This window comes from Salvelinus alpinus, chromosome 17 (genome assembly GCF_045679555.1).
Source record: "Salvelinus alpinus chromosome 17, SLU_Salpinus.1, whole genome shotgun sequence".
In the NCBI taxonomy this organism is placed as follows: domain Eukaryota; kingdom Metazoa; phylum Chordata; class Actinopteri; order Salmoniformes; family Salmonidae; genus Salvelinus; species Salvelinus alpinus.
Genome location: NC_092102.1, coordinates 12,853,790 through 12,869,086, shown reverse-complemented (window position 1 = coordinate 12,869,086; position 15,297 = coordinate 12,853,790). Strand labels below are relative to the sequence as shown.

Sequence of the window (15,297 nt, the reverse complement as noted above, 5' to 3'; positions counted from 1 at the left end):
ACATTTGTATGAAATAAACTTAGTTTCTTGAGAGGGGAATGTGTGAGAAAAATTATGTATTTACCTGATTTGTTTAATATTAATAGTTAACAATTATATGCTTAACAATAGTAAGACATTTCTGTTCTAACAATGCTGTGTTTCTGTAAAGGGATGTTTCCACTCTAGCTCCCTGCAGCTGGTTTAGACGTATGGTCAAGCACTGTTAGCAATTCTATCAGCAGAAAGGAACGGTATCACTTGTTTGTGCACTATGACCCGATACACATAGCCACAAGAAGAAAACAAGGTAGTTTATGATGCACTGATCTGCCGGGGAGGGGTGGAACCATCCATGACTAAGCATTTTTAGTCTCACCTATATAAGACCCATGATTCCTCTGTAAGGTTGGGCTCTCAGTGAATCACCTGAGGTGGTTCGTTGACCAGCTCCATTATTGCAATTCTTAATTGATAATAAATATTGATTGTTTGAAGAAATTACAAAGTCTCTCTCACTTGATTCATATTTTCCACGATAGTAACAGTGAGTTAACCCTGCCCTTTCATAATGTCTTGACTTTTAAGCAGCGCTTTCCGACTCTGGGGACTTCAGAGCAGTCTCATACTATTGTGTTACGTGCTGACTTGTGAGGTGAGGACTTTTTGGGACTGTCATCTGTCAAACTCCCTTTTTCAAACCACACACTGGCTTGTCTGCACTGGCGTCTCTCTCTCTCCATCTCTCATCTCTCTCTCTCTTGTCTCTGTTGTGAAGTAGCCTATAGCCCTCCTTTGTGCCCCAGTAGTGCTGGCCTCAGCATGCTGCCTGTGTCCAGACTGCAGCCTCAGCATTGTGAAGCCAATAGAATGGAAGGATAGCAAAGAGTATAGAGTGACAGAAGAGGAGAGAGATAGAGAGAGGGGGATAGAGTGACAGAAGAGGAGAGAGATAGAGAGAGGGGGGGTAGAGTGATAGAGGAGGAGAGAGATAGAGAGAGGGGGGATGGAGTGATAGAGGAGGAGAGAGATAGAGAGAGGGGGGATAGAGTGACAGAGGAGGAGAGTGATAGAGAGAGGGGGTATAGAGTGATAGAGGAGGAGAGAAGAGAGGCAATGCTCTGTTTTCAACATCCTCACCAATCCACCAAACCACAACTTCTATCTCTATAGAGGTGGAATCAGCTCAGCCAGTGGAGAAACAGAAGGTTATGTTCCAATGTCCACACTGGCGTACCACTTAGAATACATTGCTTCGTACTAAATGGTATGCTATGGACATTTGAATGCATTGTCTGTCTAATGTTATGGTACAGCTTTGGTAAGTAGGTTGTTTTGTGAGGTTACTTTGTTTCAAACAGAAAATTAATTGTGACTCTCTTGGCCTATATTCCAATTTGAGATGTGCTAACTGACTACTCCAGCCGCTCTCAATAGAACTCAGGTCACGTCTTTGAAGGGGAAGCCTACTTTTAACCGGCTGTAAGGTTCATGTTGGGAGTCAAACACAAATGGGCCTGTATAAATGAGGCCAGGGGGACCAATGTCATGTGATGAACACACAATGTCACCATGTCATGTGATGAACACACAATGTCACCATGTCATGTGATGAACACACAATGTCACCATGTCATGTGATGAATGCCATTTCACAATAACGCAGTACTGTCAAGTTCTGTCCATGTTAAAGGCATGATGAAGCATTTGAGATTACTGTATCCCCTTCTATCACACTATATGTTTGTTTGTGTAGGTATGCATTGTGTGTGCATCGTTGTGTGTCAGTGTGTGTGTCGGGGTCAGTGTGTGTGTCGGTGTGTGTTGTGTGGTAAGGCAAGGCTTAAGGCGGGAGATACATTGTGCAGTAACGTGGTGTGGATGGATGTATGTGTTTGAGAGGAGAGGAGTTCAGTCTCTGTGTGTAACAGGAGGAGTCCTGCTGGCCGTGTGGCCCTTGGTGTGACTAAAAACAGACACACAGCTGGTGCTCTAAGAGAGAGAGGGAGAGGGGGTGAGGCAGAGAGCGAGGAGAGAGCGAGGAGAGAAAGGGAGAGGGGTAGAGCAGTAAAGCGAGAGAGAGAGAGAGAGAGAGAGAGAGAGAGAGAGAGAGAGAGAGAGAGAGAGAGAGAGAGAGAGAGAGAGAGAGAGAGAGAGAGAGAGAGAGAGAGAGAGAGAGAGAGAGAGAGAGAGGAGAGAATACCAGTGTGCTGGCGTTTCTTGTACTTCACTGCCAGTAAGAGCAGCAATAAACTGGGACAGCATCACCTGACCAGTGACCATGGGGATGGAACCCAGATCACAGGAACAGCTTACGTCATCAACATCACATCCATCTAACATTCTGTCCATTATGTCCTCTACATATAGCGACAACTGTTGCGCTTAGTTGGAATATAGTGTGGGTACTACAGTAAAACAAATTTGGAAATTTGCATTTGAAGAGATTTGGGATTTGTCTTGCTTGGTAAATCAGATTGCTTTCTTCGCAAAGGAGATTTGTCAGTCAATTACATGAATTGTCATACCTGTGGAATAAGTAAAAAAATATATTTAATTTCAGGACACAATGCATAGGGGGTGAGGGTAAATGAGAGTGTTTCCACCTAAATCTGTAATAATTTTTCCCCTTGACCTCTCAACCCCTATCCATACCCCCTTACCCCCCTACAGTTAGGGGAAAAAAGTGTTCCAAAGGGGTTCTTCGGCTGTCCCCATAGGAGAACCCTTTTTGATTCCAGGGAGAACCCTTTTTTGTTCCAAACCCAAAAAGGTTCTACTTGGAATCAAAAGGGTTCTACCTGGAACCAAAAAGGTTCTACCTGGAACCAAAAAGGGTTATTCAAAGGGTTCTCCTATGGGGACAGCCGAAGAACCCTTTTAAGTTCTAGATAGCACCTTTTTTTCTAAGAGTGTACCCCTAGCTAATTCTCCTGGGGCCAAACTCAATCTGGTCATTTCCCTCCAACCCTCATTCCTCTCCTCTTCTCTTCTTCTATCCTTCCCTCTCTCACTCTCATTCTCTATATGGGATAAGGCTATAGAATACAAGCCTTCTCTCTCAAGCATGATTGGTCAACTCCCCTTTCCCCTCTGCCCCCTCTCATTCTCTCTCACCCTGCTTAAATACTTTTAACATAAAGAGAGAGAGGGAGGGAGGGAGGGAGGGGAGAGGGGGATGGGAGCGATGGGGGAGGGGAATTGTGTGTGTGCACTCTGTTGTCACTGGCAGAGAGAGAGAGAGAGAGAGAGAGAGAGAGAGAGAGAGAGAGAGAGAGAGAGAGAGAGAGAGAGAGAGAGAGAGAGAGAGAAAGAGCGAGAGCGAGAGAGAGAGAGAGAGAAAGAAAGATTGAGAGCGAGAGTGAGAGTTGAGTTGAGTTGTGGAAAAAAAGCCTAGCAGTGAACACACGCTCTGCTCTCTGCTCTCTGCTCCACAGGATTATCTAACTGCTGATTAAGATCTGCCAGAAAGAGTACATGCTGGCATGAACAGGTAAGAACAGCTTCTCTCTCCTCTGTCTCAGTGTGTTGTAGTGTTGTGACTGCACTGTGTTGTGTTTATACTGTAGTGTGGTAGGTGGCGGCTGCTGTCTGTGTGTTTGACTTGGCCCTATCTCTAGAGTTGTAAATGAGTGAAGTGAAGGAAGTGTTGACTTGTCTTTGGCCACTGGCCACTATGTACATCCCCCAACCTCAACACCTCCTGGTCTTCTGTCCGTCTGTTTAGCCCCTGTGTGCTTCTCTTACCTCTCTATATCTCTCTATATCTCTTTCTGTAATTCTTTGTCATTGCCTGCACTGTTTATAGAATTGAATACCATTTATAGAACTGTGCAAAGCAATTATCTGCTTTTAGAAATTAAAATCGAAATGAATAAATCGAAATTAATAAAGCTAGTTTAGAGATGCGTGTGTCAGGAGAAGTGAAATCAGTTCAACCCACTTAAGGCAGAACTCTTGTGTAGCCTGTAGGTTAGGGATAGTTGTGCCATATTGTGGTTATTGCATAATATTCACTTCCATATGATTGGATGGTAATTGTTGTACTGCTGTACGTAGAGGTTCATGCTCTTCATTGCATTCATGAAACATGCTGAAATCCACATTTGTACAGATTTGGGATATTCATGGAATGTTGTATTTTTAATCTGTTAAAAAATTGGTTTAGCATTTTTTTATTTGGTCATGACTGTAATAGAAAATTGCATATGTTAATTCTGACTGTCAACAGACATTTTTCAATATTTAGCCTAGTATCTTCTAGCTGCTTTGAAATAGTCTGTGGAATGTATGCATTAGGTTTTGAGATCCAAGTCCTTCAAATATGTGCAATGTTTGAGACCTGACATAGTATGTTTGGCGTGATGATGTACAGTGCCTTCAGAAAGTATTCACACTCCTTGACTTTTTGACATTTTGTTGTGTTACAAAGTGGGATTGAATTGTAATTTTTGTTCCGCTATCCAGACAAAATACTCTCATGTAAAAGTGGAAGAAGAATTTGAACATTTATTTTTTTTAATTATGAAAAATAAACCACTAATATATCTTGATTAGATGAGTATTCAAGAGACAATACATGAGACATGTATGTTCGAAACAGCTTTGGCATCGATTACAGCTGTCATTTTGGGTAAGTTTGCACCCTGGATTGTACAATAGTTGCCCGTTATTCTTTAAAAAATTCTTCAACCTCTGTCAAGTTGGTTGTTGATCACCATTGTATGAGTCAAAATACCTGTAAAACCTAGTGGTCAAACAAGGAAATGGTTCCAATAGTTTTTCCACCATTAATTTTTCACATAGGGGATTATAAAAACACTTTAAAAAAAGGTCTGTAGGCCTACCATGGCGTGACGTTTTGATAACAGTGTAAATCTCTCTAGGACAAGATTACTTTTATCAATATGTTCGCCTGTATTTACCCCCAAAAATGAAACAATAATTAGATGCTAATGTGGCTGTCATAAAGAACTACAAATGCCATGATGATCTGGACAAGACTGCCGAATCGAGGCAAAGGTAAGAATCTCTGGATTAACTATCTAATGTTAGCTAAATGTAGTAATTCATAAATTGGCAATTCTGTGAACTGTCCTTGTGCAAGTTTTAAATTGACACAATACCTGTTAGTAAAGGTGTCAGCTAGAGATGACATGCAGGAGCTTGCAGGGATTTGTAGTCTTGCTTGATGTCTACTTTGATGCTAATTAGCATTTTAGAATCTGAGAGTAAATAGAGCCTAATATATTGATAAAAGTCACCTTGTCCGAGAGAGATTTACATAGTTATCTAAATGTCATACCGGGGTAAGCCTACATAAAACACAGCCCTTATTTTAATTGTTTCTAAAATTCCCTATGGGAAAAAGGAATGGTGGAAAAACGATTGGAACCATTTCCCTGTTTGACCACTAGGTTTTATGGGTATTATGGCACCTCCAGTGTGGGGCTCTATTGCTAGACAGCCTTGGCCTAGATATTCATGCCGATTTAAGTCAAAACTGTAACTAGGCCACTCAGGAACATTCAATGTCGTCTTGGTAAGCAGCTCCAGTGTAAATTTGGCCTTGTGTTTTAGGTCACAACCATTTGGCCTTGTGTTTTAGGTCACAATGGCCTCATGGTGAAATCCCTGAGCAGTTTCCTTCCTCTCCGGCAACTGAGTTAGGAAGGATGCCTGCATCTTTGTAGTGACTGGGTATATTGATTGATCCTCCACAGCCTAATTAATAACTGCACCATCCTCAAAGGGTTATTCAGCGTCTGCTTTTTGAATTTTTACACATCTACCAATAGGTGCTCTTCTTTGTGAGGCATTGAAAAACCTCCCTGGTCTTTGTGCTTGAATGTGTGCTTGAAATTAACTACTCGATTGAGGAACCTTACAGATAATTGTGTGTGTGGGGTACAGAGATGGGTAGTCATTCAAAAATCATGTTAACGACTATTAATGAACACAGAATGAGTCCATGCAACTTATTATGTGATTTGTTAAGCACATTTTTACTCCTGAACTTATTTAGGCTTGTCATAACAGAGGTTGAATACTTATTGACTAAAGACATTTCAGCTTTTTTATTTTTTATTCATTTCCAAAAATAATTACAAACAAAATTCCTTGCCAAAATTTGACATTATGGAGGTATTGTGTGTAGATTAGTGACACAAAACCTACATTTAATCCATTTTAAATTCAGGCTGTAACACAACAAAAAAGTGGAAAAAGTCAAGCGGTGTGAATACTTTCTGAAGGCACTGTATTATCTGTTTAATTCTCTGTGACCTGATATTGTCCTGGGGCCGTTAGAGAAGCTAAAGTCATATTGGAACAATAAAGATAGAAATTACAGGATTAAAATACAATTCTTCTGGTTACATTATTTCCCTAGAAATGCTTGACATTTATTATCTCCAACCTTCAAAAATGAAATATTTGTTTTGTTTGTCCTTGGAAACTAAAGAAAAGCAACAAATTAAAATGTCTTTCTTCAAATGTTTTATGTGTTTTATACATTTGGGGGATTGTATTTTTGAGTACTCTTAGAACATAGCAGCATTGTGAGTTGTCTTTCATTTTGTATCAAAAGTATATCTAAAATCTGTAAAACAAGTCAGTTAAAATCGAACACGTGCTGTCAGTCAAACGTTGTTGTAGGAACCATTGTTTCTCGTCATTTGGACTAATTCTACTGCCATAAATGTGTTCAGGCTCATTGGAATGCAATCTTTACAGCCCTAGCTAACCTACAGAGCAACATAGCAGTTGTGTGCATCTCAGCCTCAACTGTTCTCAGTTAATGCACAGAGAGGAGTGGTATTCTGGGTCTTTCTGTGAGGCAGTCAGATTAAGAAATCCCTCATTAAAGCTATGGCCACAGCCTCACAATCAGCTTAATGCTCTGTTTCCCTTCCTGCCTGTCTCTGTCTAATGAATACCTTGTGTGTGTGTGTGTGTGTGTGTGTGTGTGTGTGTGTGTGTGTGTGTGTGTGTGTGTGTGTGTGTGTGTGTGTGTGTGTGTGTGTGTGTGTGTGTGTGTGTGTGTGTGTGTGTGTGTGTGTGCGTGTGCGTGTGCGTGTGCGTGTGCGTGCCTCAATTTGGGAGACAGCCTGTGTGAGTGTGCACGTGCGTGTGTTTGGGTTTTTCTTCGACTTGTAGGCTGCTAGTTTTTTCTTTTGCTTGTGAAGAATTGTTTCAACTTATGTTGTGTGTTTAGATTTTTAATTGGTCTCGTGCTTGCTTGCGTACATTTGTGTGTGCGTGTGCATGTTCGTACAGAGACATTGTGCAGCTGTAACTGGTCTGTAACTGTCTCTCCTCTCCTTCTCCAGGGCTGAGTGTAGTGGTGTCAGTACCAGCAGCAAACCCCAGTGATGGACTACAGGCGGACAGACGCTAACCTCGACCTGGCTCCTGCTATTCTCTCACAGTCCCACTCTCCTCCTAACTGAGACCAGCTCCGCAGAATGCTGAGTCCTATTGTTCCCTATAGTAAGTACCCTACACTTATCGCCTATATTGTAGTAAGTACACTGCCTTTCGTGATACATATCAGTAGTAAGTACACTACATTCCCACCTGAGCAGACTTTGAATTCTCAGGTGTTCTCAGACAATCTAGGTGTAGTGTTCACTCTGTACAGTAATTGTAAACAGAAGAGGAATCCACTGTACTGTACTGTAGCTAGTTATGGAAGGGTTTGAGTTTGTTGGCTCCAGCAGCTGCCTGTACCTTCTAGTGCACTCTGAATGCACTCAGTGTTACTTTCCTGGCCACGGTCGGACATTGGCCCTGTCTTAACGTTCCATCACAAGGAGGAGAATAAGGAAAGGAAAGAGTACGAGAGAGAAGAGGTTGGAGTGAGGATGGCTTGAGCAGCAGAAACCCTATGGTTCTGACAGTGTCATTTCACAAACTTCAGTCAGTCCTCCTCTGGTTCAGAGTTTAGGCTACCACAGAGGTCACTGCTGCCTCCCCCTCTCCCTCTCTCTCTTCCCCTCCCTCTCTTTCCCTTTAACGCGGACCTGATGACTGACGTGTCCATTTGGCAGGAGGTTAGGAAAGTGCAGCTCAGTTTCCACCTCATTTTGTGGGCAGTGGGCACATAACCTGTCTTCTCTCGAGAGCCAGGTCTGTCTACGGCGGCCTCTCTCAATAGCAAAGCTATGCTCACTGAGTATGTACATAGTCAAAGCTTTCCTAAATCTCTCCCTCTCTATTTCTCTCCCTCTCTCTTTCTTTCTCTCTCTCTCTCTGCCTCTGCTCTCTCACTCTCTGTTTCCCTTCCCCTTTACATCTCTGCCTCTCAATTCAATTCAAATGGCTTTATTGGCATGGGAAACATATGTTTGCATTGCCAAAGCAAGTGAAATAGATAAACAATAGTGAAATCAACAATCAAAAATGAACAGCAAACATGACACTCATAAAAGTGTCAGAGGAATAGAGACGTTTCAGATGTCATATTATGGCCATGTACAGTGTTATAACGATGTGCAAATAGTCTCTCTCTTTCTCTTCCTCTCTGCCTCTCCTCCTCTCTACCGCTCTCCCTCTCTCTCTCCCTCTACTCTTCCGCCTCTCCGCTCTCCCTCTCTCTCTCCCTCTCTACTCAGCCATTGTTTGGCTGCCAGCATGGGGCTGCTGCTTCTCTCTGCATTTCAAGAGCTCCTTTTCTCCCTGCTCTTTAACTCGATTCAAAGGAGCTTTATTGGCATGACAGTTACAAGAAAAGAGGTCGAAATCGAACAAAATGGCCAATTTAAAAAGTATTACTTCATAATAGCTTGGAATAAATCCTTTTTCTAGCAATCTGGAGTATGTTGAGGAGTCGTAGTATTTATTGTGGTGTTTGTGGGAGTGTGCTGATAGGAATGTAACCTGGACAAACTTTGCAATTAGAGAAACTAAAGTATTTGTTGTGAAATTCAGTTTCTTGTTCTTTCTTTAAATGTAATTGTCTGCTAGCTATTTAACAGAATGTGACTGGCAGAAAGGGTGTTGTATGTGGAGGATGAAGGTTGCAGTGGGTATCTCAGATAGGGGGGAGTGAGGCCTAAGAAGGTTTTATAAATAAGCATCAACCAGTGGGTCTTGCGCTGGGTATACAGAGACGGCCAGTTTACAGAGGAGTATAGAGTGCAGTGATGTGTCCTATAAGGAGCATTGGTGGCAAATCTGATGGCCGAATGGTAAAGAACGTCTAGCCGCTCAAGAGGCACCCTTACCTGCCGATCTATATATTACGTCTCCGAAATCTAGCATGGGTAGGATAGTCATCTGAATCAAGGTTAGTTTGGCAGCTGGGGTGAAAGAGGAGTGATCCAGCTTGGATATGTGCTGAGAGAAGGACAGTGTACCATCTAGCCATACTCCCAAGTACTTGTATGAGGTGACTACCTCAAGCTCTAAACCCTCAGAGATAGTAATCACACCAGTGGGGAGAGGGGCATTTTTCTTACCGAACCATATGACTTTTGTTTTGGAGGTGTTCAGAACATGGTTAAGGGCAGAGAAAGCTTGTTGGACACTAAGAATGCTTTGTTGTAAAGCATTTAACACAAAATCTTGGGAGGGACCAGCTGAGTAGAAGACTATCATCTGCATATAAATGGATGAGAGCGCTTCCTACTGCCTGAGCTATGTTGTTGATGTAAATTGAGAAGAGCGTGGGGTCTAGGATCGAGCCTTGGGGTACTCCCTTGGTGACAGACAGTGGCTGAGACAACAGATGTCCTGACGTTACCAGAAGTCAGAAATGTTGCCAGATCACTAATAAAGGTCTGACCTTATTGTTATATGAAGAAGAATTTTTTTTTGCAGTTGCTGCCCATAACTGACTTAATAGAATATCTTATGTATAATCTTATTTTATGACATGTGGTAATTCAGTTGGTAGATCATGTTCTTACTGATGTCAGAACTGTTATTAACTGAGTTCCATCCGGTCCTTGTAACCAGGCAGACCACACTGACTGACCAATCAACGCTCTCCTCTGCTCTCCTCAGAACATGTAGATCCAAGAATGTCACAAACTACTGGTGGAGTATTTTGAATGCCTTCAGATTCCTCTTGACTACGGGACACTGCTTTCTTTTACTGGACTCATTCAACACACCAAATATTGGGCATTTGTCTTAAATGGTCTCGGCTGGCTCTGCCTCTACACACACAATACAGGTTTTCTTGTAGTGTGACTGTAGAGCTTCAGGCCATTCATTAGAAGAGAAGCTCTGTCGTGCTGTGGTTGTGTGTGGTTTCTCTCTCCCTCCCTCCCTCCCCCCTCCCTCCCTCCCTCCCTCCCTCCCTATCTATCTCTCTCTCTCTCTCTCTCTCTCTCTCTCTCTCTCTCTCTCTCTCTCTCTCTCTCTCTCTCTCTCTCCCTCCCTCTCTCTCTCTCTCTTTCTCTATTATTTTATTGACAGTTTCTTCATGATTCTTCAGGACACAGATCATGTGAAGAGGAGGCTTAATGTATGTTGCATACATGTGAACAATCTCGCCTATATGTCGGAATTTTCTTGGTGGAGAAGACAGAAGGAACTTTTTCCTACTTTTTAACGTTACTTCTGACTCCTAGCACTGGCATTTCAGCCCAGTCTGTTTAGCATAGCATTCACACACACACCTATAGTCACACACACACTCTGTGCTACTCTTTGTGCCCATAGAGAGCTTTCTTAGATCTAGATAAACACACATGCATGGCACACACACACACACACACACACACACACACACACACACACACACACACACACACACACACACTGCACAAATGCACTCTCTCCAGATAGAGAATAGATCTTTTATTCACCTTCTCTTTTCCCTCACATCGCCTCTGTGTTAGTCCGTCCGGCCTTGGTCCCTAACCCCTGGCTCGTGGCTCTCTCTCCCCTGTCCAGGAGACCCCAAGCTGGGCGTGGCAGCTAGGGCCGGACCTGAAGGAAACCTGAGAGAGATTCCAGGGGCCATAAATACTCCTGGAGGGATTTGGTGCAAAGAATCTGTAATCTGCACTTCAAACAGGCTCCTAAATCAGTCCCAGGCCGGCAACCCAGGAGTGCCCTAACTCTTGTTGCTGGGAGCCCCCACTGCTGTTGGTGAAGGGATACCTTTTCTTTTCAACCCACCGACGCACATATGCCTGCCTGGCCTGACTCGGAGTAGATTAGAGCAGCTACTCAGATCCGGCAGATTTTTATAGCTCTCCTTTCTGTGACCCCACTCTCTCTCTCTTTACTCTCTCGTTTTCTCATTTTGTTCTCTCGTTCGCTCTCTCTCTCTCTCCCTCCCTCGCACACACTCTCTCTCTTGTTTTCTCTCCCTCTCTAAGAACAACTTGACCCATGAAAGCCGGGCTGACTTGAGTCATGGAGCTGTTTGAAATAAGGAGAGGCAGGGAGGGGTTGGAGCATGGCTCCCACGTGTATCTGCCTAGCACTCCTCTTACTCACTGCTCCCCAGGTCGGTCACCCTATAAAGCGAGTCAAACTGGTCCAAACGACATTATAAGTTTGAAAGAAAGGCACATGTTTTGAAAATGGAAAGCACAGGAAAAGCACACGTTTCTACTGGCATCCAGTATAGTGAGAGGACCAAGAATGGAGCATGGCTCCAGCATATATCTGTTCTAGTCCAGGTTGGACCAGCATAGAGAGTAGTGTTATGGGTGGTGTATTGGATGGTGCAGTGAAGGGCCCCAGGACACCCTTGAATAAACACAGAGCCCGCTGAAGTTTCTGTGTGAATGAGAGGCTGGGATCATTAGTGAGGGGTGTGAATGGGCTCTATTTAGCCCCCAGCGCAGTGTGTGTGTGTGTGTGTGTGTGTGTGTGTGTGTGTGTGTGTGTGTGTGTGTGTGTGTGTGTGTGTGTGTGTGTGTGTGTGTGTGTGTGTGTGTGTGTGTGTGTGTGTGTGTGTGTGTGTGTGTGTGTGTGTGTGTGTGTGTGTGTGTGTGTGTGTGTGTGTGTGTGTGTGTGTGTGTGCGCGCGCAGTCTTAAATGAGTGCTTACGTGCATATGTGTTTATATTGTGTTCTTGCATGCATACACGTGTGTGTATGTCCAGAGATGGGGTAGAGGGTTGGGGTCCCTAGCCCAGCTCAGCACAACCAGGCCTCCCTCTCCCTGGGTTCACCAGCTCATTATGGAGACCTTCGCTACCATTAAGTGCCCAATTAAGAGGCACACACACACTCACGCACTCACACACACACACACTCTTCACAAGGGTTCTGAGGCAGCAGAATTCAACCTGAACAATGAGACTCACCGTCTTTCACTGTTCACACCATGGTGGCTAATTAGTAAATGACCTTACTTGAGAAATAACACAAACTACCTTCATCGTTAGCAATCCATTAGTAATGTACAGCGTACGTATTGTAAAACACACCACAACATCATTGAGTTGCTCCAACAACTGTGTAGTAACATTGTATTAACAATTTTTCAGTTACATAACAGTATTTCATTGTGAGCTTTTATGTATTTAGTGTTGTGAGTGTGTGTGCTAACAAATCTCATAGCTGTTGTCCATGTGGTCAAAGCAGAGGGCAGGGAGAGAGAGAGAGAGAGAGAGAGAGAGAGAGAGAGAGTCTGTTAAGAGTTAGAATTAACAAGGTGAAATTTGGTTGTGCAATTTGGTTGTGCAACATCAGTTTTTCTCTTGCTATGTCAGAGCCTGACAGTCACTCAATAAGCCCATGTCAGCTAATATTTTTTACATTGTAAATTTGTCTATCTAAACTTGTAGTAATCATGGTCAAATTACTGCCCTGACCTCCAGGAACCCCCCATTGATTTTAATAGTCACTCTCACTCAGATATCATACTAACATAGAATTGCAGGAAATTAGCTTTAAAACTGCGAAAATGTCTCTCCACCCTATGTCAAAAAGTGTAGAATTGTAGGAAATTAGCTGTAAAATTGTACGTTTTTCTCTCCGCTCCATGGCAAAATGAGTAGAATTTCATGAAATTAGTTATAAACAAAATGTAGCTTAGGGGTCCCAAAGGCTAGGGTCGGCCCTGCAAATACAGTGCTTTCAGAAATGCTCCTTGACCTATTCCACATCTTGTGTTACCCGACTGAATTCAACATTGATTTAAAAATATATATATATCTCACCCATCTACACACAATACCCCATAATGATGAATGGAAAACATGGTTTTAGTCATTTTAGCAATTTTCGTGAAAATGAAATACAGAAATATCTCATTTACATAAGTATTCACACCCCTGAGTCAATACTTTGTCGAAGCCCTTTTGGAAACGATTACAGCTGTGAGTCTTTCTGGGTAAGTCTCTAAGAACTTTCCACACCTGCATTGTGGAACATTTACCCATTATTCTTTTCAAAATTCTTCAAGCTCTGTCAAATTGGTTGTTGAGCATTGCTAGACAACCATTTTCAGATTTGGCGTTGTGTTTTAGGTTATTGTCCTGCTGAAAGGTGAATTCATCTCCCAGTGTCTGGTAGAAAGCAGTTTTCCACTAGGATTTTGCCTGTGCTTAGCTCCATTCTGTTTATTTTTTATCCTGAAGAACTCCCCAGTCCTTAATGAATACTAGCATACCCATAACATGATGCAGCCTCCATTGTGCTTGAAAATATGGAGACTGATACTCAGCAATGAGTTGTATTGGATTTGCCCCAAACATAACATTTTGTATTCAAGACAAAAAGTGAATTCTTTGCCATTTTTTTGGCAATATTACTTTAGTGTCTTGTTGCAAACAGGATGTGAGTAACTACAATGTTGTTGATCCATCCTCAGTTTTCTCCTATCACAGCCATTAAACTCTGCAACTTTTTAAAAGTTACCAGTGGCCTCATGGTGAAATCCCTGAGTGGTTTCCTTCCTCTCCGGCAACTATCTTTGTAGTGACTGGGTGTGTTGATACACATCCAAAGTCTAATTAATAACTACACCAGGCACAAAGAATATTCAATGTCTGCCATTTTTTACCCATTTACCAATAGGTGCCCTTCTTTGCGAGGCATTGGAATCCTCCCTGGTATTTGTGGTTGAATCCGTGTTTGAAATTCACTGCTTGACTGAGGGACCTTACAGATAATTGTATGTCTGGGGTACAGAGATGAGGTAGTCATTCAAAAATCATGTTAAACACTATTATTGCACACAGAGTGAGTCCACGCAACTTATTATGTGACTTGTTAAGCACATTTTTTGGACTAAACTTATTTAAACTTGCCATAAAAAAGGGGTGTAACATTTATTCACTCAAAACATTTCAGCTATTCATTATTAATTCATTCATTTTTTTAAATCTAAAAACATAATTCCACTTTAACATTGTGGGATATTGGGTGTAGGCCAGTGACTAAAAAAATCTAAATTACAATCAGGCTGTAACACAACAAAATGTGGAGAAAGTCAAGAGGTTTGAAGGCACTGTATAGGCACTGTATACGGACCCTGTTTTTCTTAAATGGGGTTGGGGAGAAGCGGCTATGGGCTCTACCATTTGTGGACGTGTGTGAGGACAGGGAAGCAGGGTAGCAAGCACGGGGGATGGGAAGGGATGTTTTCTAAGATGACAAGCGAGAGGGAGAGAGAGAGAGAGAGAGAGAGAGATAGAGGGTGGGTGTGTTGGTGTGTCAGTGGCCTGAGAGAGAATCAACATGGTGGCTATCTAAAACCGCTGTGTGTCCGCTCCTACAATCTCACTGTCCATATAGAGTATTTCAGAGGGGTTCCCAATTTTTTGAGGGCTGTAAAATAAAGACTGTTGACCTTAAATGGGATTTGCTTTTGCTGCTGCTGCACACACAATATCATCAGTAGGACCATTATTGAACATACATTAAGATCTGATCTGATCATGTCAACTTTCCTTTTTATTATCTTTATCCATTTCGTCTTGAATGGTAACACATATATATCTTCCGCTGATGGATGTTTGGGGAATAAAGGAGAGAGAGAGAAGAGAGAGAGAGAGAGAGTAGCTCTTACCAATAGGTTGAGGGTTTTCTGTTACTGTCTGACAAACTACAGAGGAGCAAGAGAGTGGTTAATAGGGATGCAAAGTTATTTGTAGATCAGGGATTTCATGCAGTCCGACTGACTCTCTCTGTGACACTGTCGGCCGGTGAAACGTGGTTGTGGGTAGATCGGTGTTTTTATGGTAGAGCCCCAGTATGCAGGAGAAGAACCACCTCAACCAGATAAGCATGTTGGATATTAGCGTCATAAATCAAACAGGAGAGGGAGGAGAGAAAGGTACCAAGACTATTGAGGGGTACGTCTGATTAACACATTCATAGGGTGGTTTCCTGGACTAAGAAG

At 42.6% G+C, this 15,297-nt stretch overlaps 1 protein-coding gene across 1 annotated transcript in view; it reads left to right on the top strand.

Annotated features, from left to right (window-relative positions):
• Positions 1-3,206: 3,206 nt before the first annotated feature.
• The window catches only part of LOC139542168 (fidgetin-like protein 2), a 28,950-nt gene continuing 16,859 nt past the window's right edge, over positions 3,207-15,297 (top strand). Inside the window, exons 1-2 of the mRNA XM_071347261.1 lie at positions 3,207-3,472; positions 7,311-7,470. Coding sequence (XP_071203362.1) covers positions 7,446-7,470 — 25 coding nt within the window. The 5' untranslated portion in view covers positions 3,207-3,472; positions 7,311-7,445. The remainder of the gene's footprint in view (positions 3,473-7,310; positions 7,471-15,297) is intronic.